Below are 22752 nucleotides of genomic sequence, written 5' to 3' on the forward strand. Positions count from 1 at the left end.
AATATCTCCTGAAAATCAACCGTACAATTTAATGTCTTACACAACACCAACCACATATTCACGCATTAACACTCACTCAATATCCAACGGATTCAAAAGGTATTCAACGAACTCCCCAAGTGTCCAACGGACTCACCAAGTATCCACTACTTTATAATTCATGGCTTCAGGAAGCCCAACAGTCATCTTATTCCTTTTACTTTCACAAAACCTTATACAGTGTCTATTTACTTTACCAATCTCGAGCTTTCTCATTCATTCTGTCAAATCAAATCACGTACTTCTCACATTTACAATCCTAAACGTCATATCATAAATGCACGTATCATCAATACAAATCATTCTTCTATTTTAACAATATTGCAACCTATCAACATCTCATCACTTAAGAATCAATCTTATTCTAGCAGTCACGCTCACCACTAATTTCGCACCATTCCCACTAAAGGCACCAACTACACTCCACTTCATTATCACCCTTAATAGTTCAACCTCATATCGCCCTTACTTCAAACAATTTCCTTACCTTGCATATATTGACCATTTGACTTAAGTTACATCACTATCGTTCTACTTTCCCTCTCTCCGAATAACACAACTAATATTCTCCTACCGATTCCTCATAACATCACCACTACGGCAATCACTACAATGACTACAACAACACCATAGCACATCATTTTCTACAAAATTTCTATATATAGACATCTGTCTCAAACCTAGAGATCTTACCCCTAAGTATAAACCGAGTGTCCAATTGACTTCCCGAGAGTTCCATCTAGAAGGAGCAGTGATCAAGCGCATCTTCCAACTGGATCTATTCGGTAGTCGCTTGGGTGTCCAGGAGACACATACTGTATCTAGACACCCTACCTATAACCCTCATCTTCCTAAGTCAACCTCAGATACTTATAACTCTCCACAAGTGTTCCACCCGCCTTACCAATACTCTAAATCACTACCCCTATAACTACCATAACAATAACAAACCACAATCACTACCGCAACAAAATATCATCCCTTCAAACACATTCAAGTCACTCACTAGTTCAATCCTCTAGCTATGATACACCTCACTTCACATAAAAAATTACTTAAAGTGTTTAAAATTTAACAAGTAATCTGCACAATCCAAATAAAACACATCAAGTACTTAGTTCACAAATCTTACTAACAGTCAAACACTTCTATTACATACTAACCGATATCATCTCTCACATATCGACCTCGCCACTACGCATAGCGACCACAATCCTTCACGACTTTTCAGCTCATCTAAAAGGTATCTTACCACGTAGAATCCAGTAACAAGACTGCTAACGGAAACCACAACAATGACAACAAATGCTGCCACACCCCCTACGCACAGACCAAACTTCCATTCTTCCCAAACAAGGGTCACCAGTATTCCACTTAACAGAGTAAACGTAAATGCAAAGCCACACCGGTGAACAAAAGTCGGTCATGCAAGCACACACATGTTTTTGTTAAAATATGCAATGACTTTTGAACCCATGAGATTAAAAATCTCCCCACGGTCTCAAAGTATTCAAACCTAGACGCTCTGATACCAAGTTGTCACGCCCTTGATTTTCAACATAAATAAGGAATACTCTTTTGATAAATAAAGTCATCGCAATAATACAATTAATACCCAAAAGATCTTCCTTTCTACTGCTCACAAATAAGATTCAGATATTACATTTTTGGCTCATTTGCCCCAAGTTATCGAAATGCCAATGACCGAAGAAAATAATCTTACAGTTGTAACAAATGCCTTTCCAAAATACTTCTTTCAAATCAAATGCAAGTAATCGCCTCTTTTATACCTTTGAAAGTCATGATCAACAAGCACGATATGCACGCCATGCCAACTTTCTTGTTTTTGCACCTGAAAATGATAGGGTTGAGCATGCACGCGCCCAGTAGAGAAATCTATACGCAAGTTATAGGAAAATATGATGAGTTATGCATCTAGAGTGAGAGAGTAACGACAGATAAGCCCAAGTACACAAGACTGTCAACAGCAGCACACTATGATCAGGGATTCTAGGCGACCTATATGAAGGATCTATCTACTCATATGTCAAACAAGTACCAATAATATTCCTACATCATTCTAAGTAAATAAACAACAGCTTTAGTACCGTTCATTACATCTCGTACAATTTCACAATTTTTCACATATCACATTTCATCACCAAATCCCATTTCTCATTATCATCAGTCATCAGAATCTCTTTCATCAACTTTATAAACCAATTTTGTGTCATGTGTTTGAGCCTAAGCTCCTGCCAGGCACTTACTCGATAACGAGCCCTGAAAGCAAATGATATGAGCATTTAGCTCCTGCCAGGCTAATTATGGGACCCTGATATCCCCTGCCAAGCGTCCACCTAGAAGGTTGGACCTTGAGTGTTAAATATGAGCTTTTAGCTCCTGCCAGGCTAATTATGGGACCCTGATATCCCCTGCCAGGCACCCACCCGTCGATGGGCCCCGAATGTTCTCGTTGTGTCCGATTGTTATTCACATTCAATTCGTATTTCCAAGTTACAAGCATCAAACCATCCAGTCATTTCTCCATTTAATCAAACAAGTACTTCTCTACTAATTACGCACGTCACGATATTTCTTATAGTCTACGATGCTCACGGACTCTTTTACGCTACTATAGCCTTTATGACGATACTCCAACTATGCTAACGAAAAATCAATGGCACAGACACGTTCGACGAGTCGTACGATACGATCTTTCAGATATTCTGATTTTCAGCAGAGTAGTCCATGTTCAAAAATTTATTAAAAATAGCATACTCAATATTTTTCAATGATTCCAACACCGAAACATCACCAACTTACCCATCTTTAAAACCTATAAGGACCCATAACCAATAGGGTCGTTTAACCATAGCCAAACAATGAAAAACGCTGCACAGTGAGCTGCCCAGATTTTCGGATTACAGGGCAATCTTCTAAAAATCACTATAAATCGAGTTCTTAATATTTTTGAGTGATTCCAGTCCCAATAGTTGGGCGATTGAATGAACTATGAAAGACGCAAAGGAACCCTAGTCAAATCTGCACTCCAAGGGTGGTTAAACAGGGGTTTACCGAGGCTACACGAATCTGCCAGACAGATTGACATACCTCCACTCAATCGATCATAACTTTTTGTGTACTAAGAGTTTTAAGATGATTCCAGTGGCAAATGAAAGCTGACTTCAAGATCTTCGAACCGATATAAAGTTTGCATAAAACGGACATCGGACGAGGAAGTTATGGCCGTTCGAAGTGGGCTGAAACCCAGAAAACGAGACAGATTGCAGACCAGTATTTTAGATATCACCATAAATTCAATTCTCAACGGTTTCGAGTGATTCCAGCGGCACTAGAACGGGCTCTAAGTCTACTCTATTTCATACGAAGGAACCAAAATTCAATCATGAGTTTAAGAAGGCGTAAAACCCCAAAAACAAAGACCCTGTTTCTGCAGAATTTCGGAAATGGAACAAACAACCTCAAACAACGAAACAAAGCACGATCTAGGTACATAAACGCCGTATAAACGCATAACAAGAGTAAGAGATCCCTACCTCATGGGTTTTGAGCAAAACCCGAACCTTTGACCAAGTCAACCAAGCTCCCACGCGGTCCGATCATGATTTTTTTTGGATATTCGGAAAGCCCATGCGCCGTATAACAACTTTAATTCTCGGGCCTTGTCCGGAATCACCCCCTAGGTAGATGAAATCGAAGAGAGAAGAGAGGAGGAAGTTTTTCGGAGTAGAGGAGGAGAGAGAGAGTGCCGAGAGAGTGAGAAAAGAGAAATGGGAGAAAGTAGTCTCCTGGGGAAATTGTAGAAGTGGGGAGCAATCCCCCGCTTCTCGCACTACACTCACACGTGCACCCTTCACACAATTACCCTTATATCCTCCCACGAACACGTCACACCGAATATCTGCACTGTTTATCTCGACGGGCTATACATTAACAAAACAAAAAAAAAAAATATAGCCTAAAAAAAAAAAAATAATAATAATAATAATAATACGGGTCTCTACAGTGTGAAACATTCCTTTGAGACTTTTTTGGGAGTTTTTGGTGTTTGTTTCTTACCAGGGTGCAAGTAGTGTTTAAATTTCAATCTAGTTGCTGTTCCGGGTGGAATTTGTGCCTGTTTCGAGTGTTCAATAAATTTGGGTGATTTTTTTTATGTGGATGAGTGGGTGTGTTGTTAAATATTACACATAATTGAGTTTTGTTATTTTGACTCCTCTTGACGTTCCATTTTGAATGATAGTTTAGTAGTGTAGTCCGCACCCAGGTCCATGTGTTTTTAGACTCTTCTTTTTCTTTTCCTCCTTTCCTTTTTTTGTTATCATCGGGTTGCCCGTGCCTACATGGGTAGAAATTGAACTTCAAAATAGCAACTCCATGGGTACATAGTTTTCAACAAATTGAGCCAATTTCAATCAGGCTGAGTAGTGCCGTAGGCACGGGCAAACACTATGCTTCCGATGATCGCTTACACTGAGGTATTTCAACTAAAGCCTAAGTTCTCTGTAGCTTTTTTTGATAGCCTATTTTTTTCTCGTGGTCCGAACTAATTTTTTTAACTCTTTATATGGTTAGTTTATGGCATTTGATAACTATTAGTGATTAAAGTTACATTGAGGTTTTTAATTTCTGGGTTCTAATATGTTCTTTCAATTATGCAAATGGGTTTAATGTATGTGATGAGAGATCTATAGTAGTACTATTTTAACTTTTTTAGTACTATTTTAACTTTTTTACTTGGTATTTACTGAGATTTTATAAGCAAATTGATAATTCTTTGTAGCTAGCTTAAAAGTTTAGTTGGGGGAGTGCTGTAAGAACGGGTAATTTTATTTTGTGCCACTAAGAAGAGGATCACATACTACACACTAATGAATTGATTTAGTGTTTGAGCCACTAGCTAGCAAGTGCCATAGGCACGGACAATTCCAACCGGGGTGAGTAGGCCGTAGGCACGGGTAAGCACTAGATTTATTTGATCTAAGGGTTGATGTGTGCTCTCCAACTCTCTTTAGAAAGTGCCCACAATCTCTATTATAAAACAGAAGGGTGTTGGGACAAATTGTTGGAACGACTAAGATTATTTTGATCCAACGCCTGCACTTCCTTTATTAACGTTCTCTCCCTCACTTCACCCCTCCTCTGTCTCTGTCTCTCTCTCTCTCTTCAGATCCGCTGCCTCTCTTCACCATCTTCTCGCACACCTTTTCCCTCACTATCTCAATCGTTTCTCTCCCTCATGCCCACCACCACGACCTACCCACTAATACCCATTACCTGCCGCCAGTCCCCTCACTCTCTCGATCGTACCTCTCTTACACCCACACCGACCAAGCCACTCTGACACACCGCCGCCACGAGCAGCAGCACCTCACCTCTTAGCACCACCAGCGGCGCCACTCCCACCACCAGTGCACCACCACGAGGTATCTCTCTCTTTCTCTCTCGAAATTAGTTGAGAGGTAGAACTTGAACATTGTTATTGATTTCTCAAATTGGTAGTCGATCTTTGTGACCCGCTGCACCCCCCTTGGGGTTTTGCAGATGCAAGAATTTTAAGTGGCTCATACGTAGCACGTTCTGGGCTTCATTCCTACACCATAGAATTTTAAGTGGTTAATTTGTTTGCTCTTTATCCTATTTTGCCTCTTTGAATGCTTTAATTTGTTCCCTTTAGTGAATGCTTTAGTGATTAATTTGGGACATTACTATTGTGCTTGTACTTTTTTCACAGTCATGACGATAGTGGTGTTAATTGAGTTGGTTGTTTGGTTTGCAAAGTCTTGGTTATGTGCCGGATTTCACTCTCCTACATTTCTCTCATTAGAAAGGAAGGCTTTACTACTTATTATGAACTACCTACGCATTTGTAATTTGTGTGAGAGTGACCGGTTTAGTTATGGGTAAACAATAAGTTGAAAGGTTTGGTTTGTGATTATTTAGATAGTTTTAGTCATTACTTAGGAACTGAATTTTTTGTTGTTGTATTCTTAGATGATGAGTAATTGTGAAGTTAGTGTAATAAATATATCGTAAGTCCGTATCCATGCTTGTCATAGTCTAAAGAATCTTACTGGTACTTTTGGGGGGAGTTCCGTAGGCACGGATAATTCGCTTTGTTATTGGTACTTTGTTGTTGCCTTTTTTATGGAAATTGAAAAAGATGGTTTTTAAAATTCCGTGCCTTAGGCATGGGTAATTCTTTTCCATGCCAACATGGGATTTGCTTATGTTAGTGTTAGTGACGGAGAGTTGTGTAGTCTTTGTAACTAAGTAAAATGACAAGGTATTATATTATGTGTTTCTGTGATTGATTTAAATGATAGAAGAACCTTCTATTTTTCTTTATATTCAATTGTGTTTCCTTTATATTTATCATAAGTCAAAGCCAAGGTGTAGTTTGATTTTGGAAAAAGAGGTCTTCCGAAAGCCCATTGCCTTATGCCTTAATGTTTGATGCTTCTTGGGGCTTCTTTGGTGACTTCAAGAGTCCATCACAATTGAATGAATGTTGCGGGTTACTTTCAGGAGTGCCGTAGGCACGGGTAATTCAATATTTAAGACGGTCCCAGAAGTAGAGGAATATGAGCACACAAACGGAGAAGCTATTATGAATTGTAAGTCCTAGACCTTTGTTAAGAGAGTTTGTTAAATTTGGAAAAAGGCTAACACCCATCCCACGTTTGCGACAAGTAACTGATTGTGGAGTGATGATATTTGATTAGTGCTTTTTGTTAGTAATATAACAGATTTGACCTAAATTCATTTTTTTGGGGTTCATAGATGATTTCATTTTGTTCATAGATTATTTTTCAGGTACAATTATGTGGCTGGATGGCTATTAATAAGAAATTCCTTCAACTTCGTCTTTAATGGGATTTGGCAACTGTAATGTCGTTAAAATCCTTCTTACACTCACTAAGATTGGAGTTGAATTTGTGTTCTTCGGTTGTATTTGGTAGTTTTGTACTTTGTTAATGTCATTTCCATGGAAATTGAAAAATACGATTTTGATAACAGACTTCTTAGTACCATGTTAATTTTCAGCAATTTGGGCCACTATCAAGATTCAAAAGGTAATTCAAATTCCAATCGGGATGGGTAGTGTCGTAGGTACGAGCAAGCACTACGGCACTACACACCCCAGTTGGAATTGCCCGTGCCTACGGTACTTGCTAGTTAGTGGCTCAAACATTAGTGTGTAGTATGTGATCCTCATTTTAGTGGCACGAAAGAGAAAAGAACTATCAATTTGTTTATGGAATTCCAGTAAATACCAGCTAAAAAGTTGAAATCAAGCAACATATCAGTTAGTGCTTTGCATCAACGAAATCAGAAAAAATCTAAGCACATCAGCCAGTTTTCTGCAATTAACAACATATGAGCAGATATAAGCACATTAGCCAGTGCTCTGCATAATAAGGGAATACTTACGGATCTGAAGCATCGTGATTCGACATTCTCTTTCCTTCCAATGCGACCTTCACTTTTCTTCCATTTCACTTTTGTGCACCTTGTTGCCTACAACAAAAGAGTACAAATGTGGATATACGCAACACCATTAAAAAAAAGTGCAAGAAAGCCAAACAACAATGTATATAGCTTCATAGCATCAACCAAAAGTTACAATGCATAAGAAAGGTGTGAAGATCTCTAATCAAGACAGCTGACCTGTCAACTTGTATATGCAAATAGGCTTCTTGACCACAATTTAAGGGAACTAAAGGAAAAGGACTATCTATCAAATGAATCCTTGCCACTGGGTCCCTACATTGTTAGATCTTGACCACAATTTGAGCATATACCAACTCTGTGGAGTTGTATTGCCCAAGAATCTATTGATTTTAGGCCTATGTACGCATTCACTACCCGTGATTTCTTTCCAACAAAATGAAGGTACAATGGGAAGGGGAAAAACAAAATGGAGGTACAAAATGAGGTGCAGTAGAATCCGAGTCTTCCATCAGAGCTCCTTATACAACCCTTGAGTAAAGAGTGTGTGGAAAGACCCAAATTCAGTTCTTGCAAAGTTTTTCGAGTTAATAATCTGAAAAGTGAGAATCAATAATACCAAGCAGTTCCATATTAGATAGAAGTATGAGGAAACATGAACTAACTACGATAAATTGGACATTAGTCCACAAAATTTTTCTAATAGAGTTTAACAATTTAACACGCTTCGAACCTCACCGCCTACCTTATGGAGGAGATTGTATCTACACGTGTGTTGAAGGTATATAAATAATAAAGTTTAAAAAAAAGGTCATAAAGGGACAACAATTCAGGATGATCATGACAAAAGAAAACAATAAGCTGAATATATATAAGCTGAATAGATCGGATCGAATATCAAAAAAAGTTTTCCTCCTCAATGTCTAACTTCAATCTTCAGGTAAACGAATGAAAAAGACTATTCAATCAAGATATTTAAACTTGTGCATGGATAAATAAAAATTGTACCTTTTACTATAGCAAAACCTCGGGATACAAAATGTTTGTTGTAGAACAGGATGCATCATTAGAGAGAAGGACACTTGTACGATCACCAGATGTGCATCTAGATAACACTACATATAGTTGTCCATGACTAAAGACTGGAGTACGCAAATCAATTCTAACAAAATTGACAGATTGTCCTTGAGATTTATTGATAGTCATCGGGTATGCCATTCTGATTGGAAATTGACGCCTTGTCATCTCAAAAGGCATTTCAGAAGAAGAGAGTGTCAAGATATCCTTGGAATAAAGACCAAGTCGCCAAATTTATCTCCATTTAAAATTGAGTTTCGATTATGCGATTTACACAATTGACAATCATTAATCGAGTGCCATTACACAACCCAGCCTTTGGAGCGATATTTCTCAATAACATTATTGGGCAACCAACTTTCAAGTCCAATTTAAAAGGAGGCAAACCAGAAGGATTCAATGAGTTCAAGTACTCATTAGGATACAAGTTTGTGATAATATGATTATGTGCATCATCAAATGACATTTTGCCAGCTGCAAAATAAGTGGTGGTATCCCCTGGAAAAACATTCAATGCTGCAAGATTGATGTAACTAACATCATCATTTCGGGCGGACAGAATTGTGCGTTCATTAAGGAAGGTCTGTGTTATGGTACCCACTACATCCAGTTGCAGATACACAGTAAATAACAACTCACTAACGGTTCTGCATTTTTGTATTGTTGACGGAAGCTCTACTACTTCTTCTGGATTGGTCTCAATCTAAAAGTATAATAAATAATAAAAGAGTCAAGACGATGAAGCAATGACGGAATCAAAAGTACTTATGATTTTCTTAAAACAACAATTAAAGAATCACCTCATTCAAGAATTCTGCAAAATTTGAATTCGCAAGGTCTATGCTATTTAAGCGCACATTCAAACTCAATGTCAAAATGTGCATACCATTCCATAGTACAGAATGTCTTAACGATGCTCCCATAATTTGCTCGCAAACTCCTTTTGGTATAACTGGTAGAATTTGTCGAAAGTCTCCCCCGAGAACAATAGTGATACCCCCAAATGGCTTATTATTATCGCAAATGTCTTGAAGTATGCGATCAACTGTTTCGACACAATATCCATGTTGCATAAGAACTTCATCCCATATAATCAACCTTGTTTTTCTAAACAACTCTGCCTGTAAAGATTGCTTGCTAAACGAACAAAATGAGTCTTCCAACACATCCAATGGAATAGAAAATGTTGAATGTGCAGTGCGACCTCCTACTAATAATAATGAAGCGATACCAGATGAAGCAACGCTGACTACGACGTGTCCAAGACTACGACATTTCGTGGCAACAGTATTGTACAAAAAGGTCTTTTCAGTTCTAGCACCCCCATTTAGAAAGAAAATCATTCCTGTATTCTCAAACACCGAGGTGGTGATTGTAGTGTGCCGAAACACCGAGGTGGTGATTGTAGTGTAAGCGGCACACTACAATCACCACCTCGGTGTTTGAGAATACAGGAATGATTTTCTTTCTAAATGGGGGTGCTAGAACTGAAAAGACCTTTTTGTACAATACTGTTGCCACGAAATGTCGTAGTCTTGGACACGTCGTAGTCAGCGTTGCTTCATCTGGTATCGCTTCATTATTATTAGTAGGAGGTCGCACTGCACATTCAACATTTTCTATTCCATTGGATGTGTTGGAAGACTCATTTTGTTCGTTTAGCAAGCAATCTTTACAGGCAGAGTTGTTTAGAAAAACAAGGTTGATTATATGGGATGAAGTTCTTATGCAACATGGATATTGTGTCGAAACAGTTGATCGCATACTTCAAGACATTTGCGATAATAATAAGCCATTTGGGGGTATCACTATTGTTCTCGGGGGAGACTTTCGACAAATTCTACCAGTTATACCAAAAGGAGTTTGCGAGCAAATTATGGGAGCATCGTTAAGACATTCTGTACTATGGAATGGTATGCACATTTTGACATTGAGTTTGAATGTGCGCTTAAATAGCATAGACCTTGCGAATTCAAATTTTGCAGAATTCTTGAATGAGGTGATTCTTTAATTGTTGTTTTAAGAAAATCATAAGTACTTTTCAATATTGATATTCGCATCTGAACGTTGGGCATCAGAAATGAGTTGTTGATACTCCAATATCAATCTGTTACCCACTATTACACTCAAATTCCCAATACGCAATGGCATGGGAGGAAAATCTTTTAAATTTTTACCCGATTCCTGAAGCAATTCGTCCAAGAGATATAAACCGTAATCTTCAATCTCTACTGTAGTTGGATTTAGAATGGAAAACAATGCTTGGATTTTGAATGCTAGATCATCACAAACATGCATTGCAAATTTTTTCATAATACAGCCGGTTGCGATGGAGAACATTGGGTAAGAATAACACAAAACAATCTACGCAACTGGTATCCAGTTTTCATAATTGTAGCTTCTTCAAGACATTGCACCTATTCTTCGTCATCTTCCAAGAGTCCTCTTACAATACATGCTGATTTGAATGTGTCATGCAAAATATTGTTGACTGTGCGTAAACATTCGTATGATTCTGGTCCTCTAACAACACTTAGTAGGAGATGTAAATAAAATATTGCATTAGCATTAGGGCTAACAAAGTACATTCTTCCAATTGCAAAACCCCTTTCTCTTGGTTTCCACTCTTTTCTGATTTTATCCAAACAAAATGTTGTGGAAATTCTTGATAGGTGAATGCACGTGCATCTACATTTGCTTGACTATATGCAAAAAAACTAGTTAATGTTGTAATATCTTGCTTAGCCCTGGCGACAATGTCGTGCATTAATTCTTCAGTGTTAAATAGGCTATTATGTTTTCCAGGTAAATGAAGTGCCAAACATACTACTGTTGGAATCTCTTCATGCATAGAATAACCGAATAGCCGCCAAGCTACTTCTACTGGACCAATATACCTTGCATCGAGATATTCCTTGATCTCATCTACTAGTCCCAACACCATTGTTGCACGATCATTCCCTTTGTAGATGTACTTGTAGATATATTTGAAGCATCTCATTCCCGCGCAGACTTCCACATTGATATGGCAATTGAATAGTCTAGAAAGGTAAGCATTGTATGGAACAACATCCATATTATCAACCGGTTGACCCCTAACAATGTACACCCGACCATCATTACGACGTCAATAGATTGGATATCAATCTTGGTCCAATGTAGTTGCTTCCGAAAAGGCTTTGGGGTATTTCTTAGTGCATTTTCCATACATGCTGCTTCAGGATTTTGAGTACCACATGGTCCATGTACCATGCAACCCATAACAATATTAAAAAAAAAATTCATAGTTAGGACATAGAAAAAACCAACAAAAAAAGATTTTCTTATTTGTTCATACCTTAATAGTATCAAAAAGTGAAGGGTCTTCTATAGGATCTGACAATTCAGCACATACTACTTTACCGACCTGAGCACATGTATGTATTTTGTCAGGACCTTGAAGAAACAAAAGTAAATGCATATGCGGTAGCTCCCGTTTTTGGTACTCAATTGTATAGACATATCCAACAATTTTGCCAAACACTTGCTTCTTTTTTATCTCACTCATCAAACATTTTCGCTTCAACTCAAAAACACGTGCAACCAAATCTGGACGATGAACAACTTTCTGATGTGGTAGCAGAGCCTCAGTAATTTTAGGTCAATTGGGATTGGCAGTCATTGTAAGGAAAATGTCTGGATGTTAATTGTGCCGTGTGATAACCATTGAATCCTGAAATATTTGGAACATATATCTAGGACATCCAGGGAACGAAGATGGCAAAATAATTCAATTTCAAAAACTTGACCAGGCCCCAACCCATCAGGACCAATATCTGCAAGATCTTCGTAAAGTTCGGATTGAATTTTTCCTTGGTTCAACCTATGAAAGTTCAATCGATTTTGCTCAGTTGATGCCCAAGCATCTACGATAAACTCTTGGAATAGTTTCCTAGCTCGTAAAATTGTTGAGTACTCTGAGTTTTGTTGAAACAAACGAAAGCTATAAAATTCCATTTGAGTAAGTCTTTTATTTGTGTATTGTTTGGTTCGTACATCCCAATGTCTCATCTCAGGTTCCCATCCAAGCTCACCACGAGGAAACAATAGAACATAATGCAATGTTAAATAAGCCGGGTGGCATTCATTAACTCGCATTAACCTATTATTTTCTCTCAAATGCAACACAATATCTCTCATTTCACTTTTCTCGATTCAATCGCCGGGTAGAATTATTGCAATCTCATTTGCTGCTGGAAGATTATACCTCCGATGATCGCTTGATGAACTGTAATGAAGATAAGCAAGTAAATTTTGTCCCACCGATTCAGATTGATTCAAAATCTCAAAAGCTCTAAGAAATTTATCAGGAAACGGATTAAATGCCAACAAACTATCTTGAATTTTCTTGAGGACATCTCTTCTTAAGTGTGGATTTATGTGATTGCGAGCATTTAGAGCAAAGTCGGGGTCGTATATGTACAATTGAGAATAAATCGTTTCATGCTCTTGTTGTGGCAGCAATGATCTTGTTCGATGATGTAATTCACCATGGATAGTGAACGATAAAGTCCCTCTTCTGTTAAGCACTCTTGTATCTAATTTAGCACCAAGACTTGTAAAAGCATTAGTTGCATTATACTTTCGACTATGATGACGAAATGATTTTGATCGCTCATCATTGCCATCGTATAACTCTTGTAGAGCCAACGGAAGTGCAATAAAGGATGGTAGCTTTATCTTTCCTTGCAGGCAGCAAGTTCCAAAAAGTGGATGTATTAAAGATGAATTGGTCAATTTTTCACCCATCCAATGCAAGGCTTTACAATGAAAACATGATACATCTATCCCCTTGAGATAATGACGATTGAGATATCTGTTAGCTTGAGGATCAACCCCTACATTTGTAGATTCATCCTAACTCATCATCAATAGATTGATTTCCAGGAGGTAGCCTACATATACATGTTAACACATATGTGAAGTTTAAAAAAAAGGGTATAGAAATAGAAACATATCAAAGACAAATGAAAAAATAGATTGATTTCTAAGAGGTAGCCTTCATATATATGTTAACACATATGTGAAGTAAAAACACACACAAAAAGGTGTAGAAATAGAAACATATCAAAGACAAATGAAAAAAATGTACCGATGAATTGGAGCTAAAGATGTGCCCGACTGTGGGCAGCGTGCCCTTCGGAATTTCCGGATTCCGAGACGCGAGGGGCCCGGATCGGGGGAGCGCGAGCGGGGAAGCAAGCGCTCGCAAAATACAGAGTCGCCACTCGGCTTTTGAAGGTCCGACACCCAAGGAACCGTATTTCGAAGCACTCGTCGCGCTGTTTGATTTGAAAAAGTTAAGGAACCAGTCCGTCATAACCATATCTGGGTTCGGGAGCCAGGTTACGAGAGGGGAAGGGTTTTATGGCACCCCTCTCGCCCAATCCGGAGATCGGTCTCTACTTAGGCATTGGCGAAAAACGTTTGCGATTCCGTTTGATTAATCAATTTTTAGCCAATTAGGGCGGGGGAACAATTAATCGGGGATTAAAACTGTAACAGTTTGCAGGATGTGATAAGATATGGCATGGATCGACGAGATGACAAGTAATAAATGGAATAAAGTTCAAAAATATCGATCAAACATCAAAACTGTGCTGTGTATGATTTTGGCACGAACAAACAGCCAGCTTGCATGCGTGAAACCATCTGCATGCCAACAAACCATCGCGCGACACAACCATATACTCGCGCGAGACTTGATGCCCTACCAATGGTTTGAATTTTACTCCCTTTGGGGCTCTGGAAGGACCAGTGCACACCCAGGCGCAAACCAAGCAGTTTATAAGTACTTGAAAGTAAACAATATTACAACAGGCAGATGGAAATATTGTTAAAACACGACCCCTAAACAGTGGGGGTATCTAAACAGAGGCCAAGGCCAAACTGCTCATGTAAGGGCAGTCCCTAGAAAAACCCCAAACCGTCGCGCGACATAGTGGTACAGGCGCGCGATTGTTCAGACTGGACTTCCAGGAATTGCTTTGCATACTTAGGGCTCTGAGACATGTTCAAGAGCATCCCAAGAGCATTCCAAACCAAGAGGAGTTATAAGCTAAGCTAAACCATGATTTTTATCATACAAAGCAGTGAGCTAATACTTTTAAAAGACTTGAAAAATGACTATGAACACAACAAGAAGCTTAAAGACCAGCATCCCTTCCCCACGTGGTCCAATCTCACGCAGACAGAAGTGTCGTGCGAGTGTATGGGACCATCGCGCGAGGGTGTTCCTGGTAACGGCTCTTGAAACCTTGCTAGCTTTAGGGCCAGAATTGGTATTGATTACCAGCCTTGACCCTGCCAGCCCCCCTCAGGGGTTCAAACAGTGAGCAGAAAGGTATTATACCTTTGCTTGAGTGTTTTGGAGATGGCTTGAATGAGGTGGTGAGGCTTGAAAGGTGATTGTGTGGGACAGAGTGTGGTATGAGATGTTTGTGCTTGAGCTTTGCTTCCTCTTTCTTGGAGAAAAAATGGTAACCCTTTGAAATGAAGCATGGGGGGGGGGGGTTTATAGAAGAATGGGTTGGTTGGTGGCTAGCCAAGGCCTTGTAACCAGCCAACAAGGCTGGTCACAATTGCTTGGTGGAGAAGTGGGGTGGCAAAGGTGATGGGAGAATGGGGGGTGAGGTGGTGCAAGGGGAGCCCCCCAGAACGCTGTTCAGCCGACGAAAACGGGGTCGCATAGGCCTGTAGCCCCCTGACCACCACGCAATCCGGGTGAAAATGACAGGTGTTGACCATCGCGCGAGATAGTGAGACCATCACGCGAGGGTCCATCCAACCCCGCGAGGGTCAATAGTCAAAGCTTTGACTTTGACTACCACCTAGCAAAAGGACCATCGCGCGAGGATACCGGTGTGTCGCGCGATTGTCAAACCCAAGGTCCAGGTTTTGATTCAAGGGTTTTAGGGCTAAGGATGGGTTCCGCGTACACCAAACTCAAGCCATCCCAAGTTCTCGAGACTGTTTTCGACCTGATTCATCATCGGGGAATCAAGAAACCGAAGAACAAAGTAAAACAATCGGGAAGTCAGATCGGGGTGTCTACAGTAGTCCCTCTTTGACGGCACGTGGAGCACAATTGGCTGGTACGGGTAACGTCAAAGATTTCTAGACACCCATCCAATCTACCCAAAAGTCGATTTAAACGAAAAGTGCAAGCAAGTATATACAAATATCGTGCACCAACGGATCGGTGAGCAGATTGATTGCTGATCCGAATTTGGACGGATAGATCGTCGTTGATTGATAATCGGACGGATAGATCGTCGTTGATTTGATAATGGACGGATGGATCGTCGCTGGTTGATAATTGGACGGATGGATCGTCGTTGATTTGATAATGGACGGATGGATCGTCGCTGATTGATAATTGGACGGATGGATCGTCGTTGATTGAAAATTGGATGGATGGATCGTCGTTGATTGATAATCGGACGGATGGATCGTCGTTGATTGATAATGGACGGATGGATCGTCGCTGATTGATAATTGGACGGATGGATCGTCGTTGATTGATAATGGGACGGATGGATCGTCGTTGATTGATATATGGACGGATGGATCGTCGCTGATTGATAATTGGACGGATGGATCGTCGTTGATTGATAATGGACGGATGGATCGTCGTTGATTGATATAAAGGACATCTCGAAGGGTTCCTAAAAGAAAACAATTGCAAGGCTCGAGCAAGACTCCTGGGCCATCATCAAAGCGATACACATGAACGGGCCTGAACCAGAGGCTAAGCTTAGCGATCGGCCCAGTCGACTGTCGCGCGAGGATGTCAGAACATCGCGCGATGGTTTTTCGTCAGGGTCTGGGTTTGCAACCAGCCCAGACCCGGCCCATGGCGTCCTTCTTCCTTTTAATCGACGGGGACGTTCCCAAACCGCTCACAGCAGTTTCGAACTCCCCCTAACTCTATTCTCTCTCAAGTTTTCCTCTCCAAACACTCGATTTCGTTCCAAAAGCAAGTATACCACCATGTATACCATCATCCATGGCAGACCACAGCACTAATCCGGGTAGTGGAGAAGTAGTTGGTTGTCCGGAGGACGAAGGAAGACCAATGGTGGTCGAAACAGAGGATCGGCCGCTAGCGGGGGCTGTCGCAGATACCAGTGCAGAGGTAACAGGTGGTGGTGATGGCGAACGGGGTCGCGAGCAGGAGGTGGGTGGCGAAGGCGATCGTCGCGCGACGCAGTCAGACCGTCACGCGATAGTGGAGATCGGGGTCGTGAGGACTGGAGTCGTGCAACTGGACCCGAGTGAGGCCGTGAGTGGCTCGGTAGTAGTTGGTGGCACTCCCCGAGGGTGTAGGCAGTGGAGGCGCCGAAGATGGCGCCGCCGGGCCAAGCGAGACTCCGTTAAGGGATCCGGCAAAAGGCAAGGGTGTGGTGAGCGAGGAAGAGGACACCGTAGAGGTTCCGGAGGAGGAGGTACTGTTTCGGCCAGGGGCAACATCATCGGGCCACAGACCCATCACGAGAAAGGACCTTGCAGAGTTTCTGAGCGAGGAGAGACGAACCCGGCTGCTTGAGGAGGATCCCATGATTGGGGCCGCTGTTTTGGAGGCTCGAGAGGAGCGAGAGCGGGAGATAGCCGCTTCAGAGGTCGCAGAGAGGGCCGAAAGGGCGAGAGCCGCTGAGGAGGAGGTTTTGAGGGATGCGGAGGCCGAGGAGCGGGTTGGAGCGAGGGGACAGGGGCCCAGGGTGACAGCAGTGTCGGAGGCAGAGGGTTTGACTTGTGCTCCATTTTCGGCAGAGGGATACAGGCCACCGGTTCCACACCTGTTTGTACCGTCAGGTCTTGCGGCGTACAGGCCACGGCAAGCGGAGTATGACCCCCAGCTTGCTCTGAGAGACCCCGATACCCACATTTCGAGCAGCTGGGCTGAGGTAAATTTCTGAGAATCCCTCATTTCCTTTTGTGATTGCCATTTTAATACAATGCATGTGCTCAAAAACCGAGGGACGTAGTGTAATCCTTTGAAGTAGTTTTGAATAGTGAGACTATAGTTTCACGTTGAATGCCATGCATGAGACATAATAACTTGAACCAACCATCTTCTGCCAAGTTGTGTTGATTACCTAGAACTTGAGAATGAAAGCTTCACATGCTGATATATCCCCTGTTGTTTGTTTCCGTGTCTAATGCAGGAGAGAGCGAGACAGAGAGACATCCAAGGTTTTGGGGGCGCCTGCAGCTCCTTGGCGTTGTACCAGGGTTTGCCGGAGAGGGTGAGGCAGTTGGTGGACGAGGCAGGCTTCGAGGAGTTCATACAGACCCTGACTCCGGCCAGAAATGACCATGCGGTCTTGGTTGCGCTTGCGGAGAGGTGGAGAGATACCACCAACACCTTCCACCTGCCGCTCGGGGAGATGACAGTGATGCCCACGGACTTTGCAGCGATCACTGGTTTGAGGGTTGGAGGCGACCCTATCTCGTTTGACTCGGGCATTCAGGAGGACGAAGCGGCCCTGGAGTGGTTCTTGGGAGAGGTGCCCAAGGTTGAGGAGGGGATGGCGAGATATGGGCAGTTCACCTGGTACCTTGCAAAGGAGGTGGCGACCGAGCAGGAGGCGGAGCAGATGGCCCGGGCGTACCTGCTGTACCTTTTTGGTGCTACCCTGTACCCGAACAGGTGTAGTAAGGTTCACCTATCGTACCTGCCTGCACTGAGGGATTTGAGGACGGCCTCACGCTTTGACTGGGGAGGAGCTGCACTTGGCGCAGCCTATGGCTTCATGGGGGACTCATCGAGGACTGAGATGAGCACTGCTGGCTACTGGCGGATTTGGGAGGTATGATCATAATAGAGTAAAGTACATTTCCATTATATACTTATCTGTTTGAATACACGAACTGCTCAAAAATATTCCTGCATTGTACTAATGATTTGAACTTTGATAACTGTGCAGCTCTGGGCCTACGAGGTTTTGAACATGTGCCGTCCAGTGACGAAGAGCCTGGATTTGAGGATCCTCCCGCGTGCTCATATCTGGAGCAAGAAGAACATGGGAGAGAAAAGAGGGAGAGGGGACCTGAACGGCTTCAGGATATACCTAGACGAGCTCCGACCCTCACAGGTATGACGTGACTTTATCAAATAGAAATATGCATCCCTTTTTATTGCTTTAATGCTGTCGCTGACCGACGTTTGCATTGCTTGCTTGTGCAGGTAGAGTGGGATCCTTGGAGAGTGGCAGAGTCAGAGCCTGAGTACTTGGCCAGGAGCAGGGCCGTGACGGCGAGCAGAGTGCTGCTGGAGTCGGCTTTTGGTTGGCAGTGGTACTTGGGTGACCGAGTGACACGCCAATCACTTGGCCACGCAGGGTTCCAGGTGCCCGGACCGCTTCCACCACGGGCCTCACACACAGGGGAGTACACGTTGGCCGAGCTAGAGACCTTCACGCGGCCTGACACCGACTTGACACGCTACTTGCGTCCCGGCATGGACTATGCAGTCTACCAGAGGGAGCGTTTGGTGGGGCCATTGAGAGTACGAGAGTTCAGGGAGGTCCGGAGTCAGGCCCATGGAGCTGCTGAGGAGAGGAGAGCCGTCACTGCGAGGCAGAGCAATGGTGAGAGTCGCGCGAGGCGGGGTCCGAGTGGACCTGCGAGCGGTGGGCCACCAGAGTTAACATGGCATATAGCAGTGGTGGACTCTCAGGGCAATCCGGCCGAGCTACACCTAGTTCCTGCCAGAGTTGAGCCAGCGCCCGTCACCGTGCCGGTAAGACATTGTATCCTTCATTATTGCACTTCCATAAAATCTTGAAACATTGTTCCATTGCTCATATTCAAATTATTCTTGCAGGTGCCCATTGAGTGGGCGAACGAGGCCGTTCGGCGCATGCTTGCACTGGAGAACGTGATAAGGCGGGCGGCAAGTGGCTTGCCTTTGGACTTGCGTTACCCATCACCGGCAGCTCAGAGATCTCAGGTATATCCTTCAGAGAAACGATACATTCCTGCATTCGATACTTGACATATGCATGCTTTGCTCGATACATAGCATACTATAATTGCCGTCAACTTTGAAATTGATTGTACTTGTCTGCAAACATACAACACATAGAATATATACTAAATGTGCGAAAATTTTACAATGCAGACACAGGGACGGGCGGCTCCTAGGAGGAAAAACGCGAGAGAGCCTCCACAAAAGAAGCTAGCAAGCAGGACTCCTGCTCCTCCACCTACTACCAGACCACAGACGCGGGGCGTACACCCACCCATTGCGAGTGAGGAGGCGGCCCGAGAGGCCGTGGCGCGCGCAGAGGAGAGATATCAATTGAAGATGCGCCAAAGGCCCTCGCAAGACGAGCCGGTCCGCAAGAAGCGGCTGATCCTGCCTGAGGATTCTAAGGAAGAAGAGGAAGAGGAGGGAGAAGAAGAAGAAGAAGAAGAAGACGAGGAGGCGCCTGACAGCAGCGGCTCAGACGACTCAGCCGACGATCCTGGTTTTAGACAGGATCCTAGAGAGAGAGACGACGACGACGACGACGGAGATGGCGATTGGTTCGGAGAGGAGTGAGGGCTACTAAGAAGCCTCATTTCTCTTTCCACATCTTTGATTTTTGCTTTTGGGCCTGCGCGCCCGCGTAGATAGATGGAAGGCCGGTGTGCCTTAGTTGATACTTGATACGTGTTTTCGAGGCCTGTGTGCCTTTTTTGACTTGATGGGCGAGTGTGCCCGAGCTGACGTGATGACTTTTGACTGGCCGAAGCGCCGCATGCACAGTAGTCTTCTTTACTTTGACATGGATAGATTATGGTTTAGCTATAAAATTTGCATTTTCGGTTTATTTTACTCTTGTAATGAACTTAGAATAAATAAACGCTTGCCATTAATACCATGCTTGCATTGATAATGTACCGAGACTGCTCACGAACGCACGCATACGCACAGACATAATTGACTCAGTGGAAAAACGAAAATGTACCCCAGGATACGGTCAGGATACGAGGATACGAAGGAATGAAATATTGGACATTCACAAGTCAAAACCTAAAATACCCCAACTTGGATAAGAGGGATGCTTCCGTGAGGTCATGAATATACAAGATGACCTACAAGAGTTGACAGATTCGAGAAATACCTCCCGAAACACAAAATTGCCCAAAAAACCTTACGAAGGACACGAAAGGGACACGAGATGGAAAAACATGACTCTATTATGTCCCGGACTGAAACCGACACCTCCGCACAGTCATACTAGGTCACCATGACTTGTACGGCCTGAGAGAAATGGACACGAACCTTTGGGCCGAGTTTCGAACTCTCGAAATGCTCATTTGGCCTTGAAACGAGCCACCGAGGGTTCAAAAACCTCGTTAAACGCAAAATCTCGAATCCAATGCTTGGATATGGTTGCATATGCTCATAGTGACTTGCTGGAACCATAAAAGTTGCAAAAGTACCCTTGGAACGGGAAGCGACCAAAATTGGACAGTAGCTGGTGCAATCTGTCAAAATGCAGGCTGAACCATCGCGCGAGGGAGTGAGTATGTCGCGCGATGGAATGGATCTTATTCACTCGCGCGATGGAATGAGATCATCGCGCGATGGTTAGGCCGTGCCAGGCCACCTTTATTTGACAGTTCCAGATTTTTAGGACGACTAAGCCTTGTCATCACCCTTTTAACTGCTCAAAGTACTTCAGGGCAGGGGGGGGGGGGGGGAATGCAGAGATGCCTTCACTTTGGAGAAGAGAATGCCACGTTGCATGGATATTTGCACTGGGAAAGTAGAACATTTCACGTATTCTGTCTATAAAGAGGCCAATGCTTTGCTGATGAAAGGCATTCCTCATACAGTTTGAGAGTCCCACGAGAAGCAGAATGGCGAATAATCTTCCGGCCTTGATTAGCCCATGGCTCACGGCCTTTGTTGCTGGAGATTGGCTGTCATTCCGGTTTCACGGGCTGGCCGCATTCCGTTTCCTCCGCAATGTGAGGGTCCGTCCTGAGTTTCTGAGGGCAGCCCTACAATTCTGGGACCCAGAGGTTCACGTGTTCAGGTTTGGGGTTAACGAGCTGTGCCCAACCGTGGAGGAATTCCAAGCATACCTCCAAGGAGTCGCCTCGAGCTTGATTGTCGTGCCGCCTTATAGGAAAAGCATGCCAAAGCTCTTACAGTTAAGTCTTGGTATCACCCGGGGAGCGGCCGAAAGTTTGCTAACCGGAGGGCAGATCAACATCATGCGCCTAATGGAGTGGTATGGGCCAGAAGGGGACGTAGAGAATATAGCCGTGCAGGCCCGGCGTCAATTTGCTCTGGCAATCGGCGTGCTGGCTGCCTATTTGCTGGTATCTCCGAATGGGCAAGTCAACCCCGTGCTGGTGAGTGTTGCAGCTCAAATGGGCGCCCGGAGAAATGTGGTACCACTGGTTCTGGCAGAGACACTCATTGGTTTGGATTTGGTTTCTTCCGGCCAAACAGACGTGTTCGGCGGTAGTCCACTACTACTGCAGGTTAGTTTAGTTCTCACTCAGCTCACCTTTTTTCGGCTTTCGCACGTTCTGTTTTTACCTCGTCTCTCAGCTAAGGCTATATCGAAGCTTCTTACTTGTCTTTTCTCTCAAGCTTTATGTAACTTCTCACTTGTTTTTCCACTCATGCAGCTCTGGTTATCCGACAAATTGGGATTGCTCACAGCACCGGAAGCAAGCTGGCCTCATTTGCCCGGCCGAATGCATCAGCGGGGTATGATCTATCCGGAAATGTCTGTGCATCAATGGTGTACATTTATGAGAAAAATGTTGCCGAACGAGATCACATGGCGGCATGAAGCCCTAAACATTCCAGACATGGCCCTGAGTTCTCAAGGTTTCGAGAGAATAGTGATAGCCGGGCTGACCGCTTTCACGTTCTACATCCCTGGACGCATCCTTCGTCAGCTAGGAATGAGCCAAGGACTCCACCGAGCTGGGATTGAAGATTTCCAAGTCCCTGCTTTCACTGCCCAGAATCTGAGAGGATATGAGCACAACTGGGGCCTGCGGCAACTCGGAGGAGCTGACCCAGACTTCAGTACGGAACTCACGCACCGATATCAAACATGGCTAAGAAGGGAAATCGCAAGCAGGCGAAACAACAATTGACTTCTG

General features: G+C 43.2%; 3 protein-coding genes and 1 long non-coding RNA gene across 4 annotated transcripts; 1 reads left to right on the forward strand and 3 right to left on the reverse strand.

Moving 5' to 3' along the window:
* Positions 1 to 1590: 1590 nt before the first annotated feature.
* LOC131323389 (uncharacterized) lies at positions 1591 to 3832 on the reverse strand. The gene is made up of 2 exons (XR_009199166.1): positions 3597 to 3832; positions 1591 to 1891 (listed from the first exon to the last, which is right to left on the reverse strand). It is a non-coding gene; the product is annotated as an uncharacterized LOC131323389 (long non-coding RNA).
* A 5001-nt stretch (positions 3833 to 8833) lies between these two features.
* LOC131329739 (uncharacterized) lies at positions 8834 to 9932 on the reverse strand. The gene is made up of 2 exons (XM_058363092.1): positions 9390 to 9932; positions 8834 to 9292 (listed from the first exon to the last, which is right to left on the reverse strand). The coding sequence occupies exons 1-2, from the start codon at positions 9930 to 9932 to the stop codon at positions 8834 to 8836; spliced, it is 1002 nt and encodes a 333-aa protein (XP_058219075.1).
* Positions 9933 to 10045: 113 nt separating this feature from the next.
* On the forward strand, positions 10046 to 10600 carry LOC131329747 (uncharacterized). The gene has a single exon (XM_058363105.1). The coding sequence runs from the start codon at positions 10046 to 10048 to the stop codon at positions 10598 to 10600; it is 555 nt and encodes a 184-aa protein (XP_058219088.1).
* Positions 10601 to 11669: 1069 nt separating this feature from the next.
* LOC131329751 (uncharacterized) lies at positions 11670 to 12726 on the reverse strand. The gene is made up of 4 exons (XM_058363121.1): positions 12663 to 12726; positions 12373 to 12545; positions 11927 to 12196; positions 11670 to 11684 (listed from the first exon to the last, which is right to left on the reverse strand). The coding sequence occupies exons 1-4, from the start codon at positions 12724 to 12726 to the stop codon at positions 11670 to 11672; spliced, it is 522 nt and encodes a 173-aa protein (XP_058219104.1).
* Positions 12727 to 22752: the final 10026 nt, after the last annotated feature.

This window comes from Rhododendron vialii, chromosome 1a, assembly GCF_030253575.1.
Source record: "Rhododendron vialii isolate Sample 1 chromosome 1a, ASM3025357v1".
Lineage (NCBI taxonomy): Eukaryota > Viridiplantae > Streptophyta > Magnoliopsida > Ericales > Ericaceae > Rhododendron > Rhododendron vialii.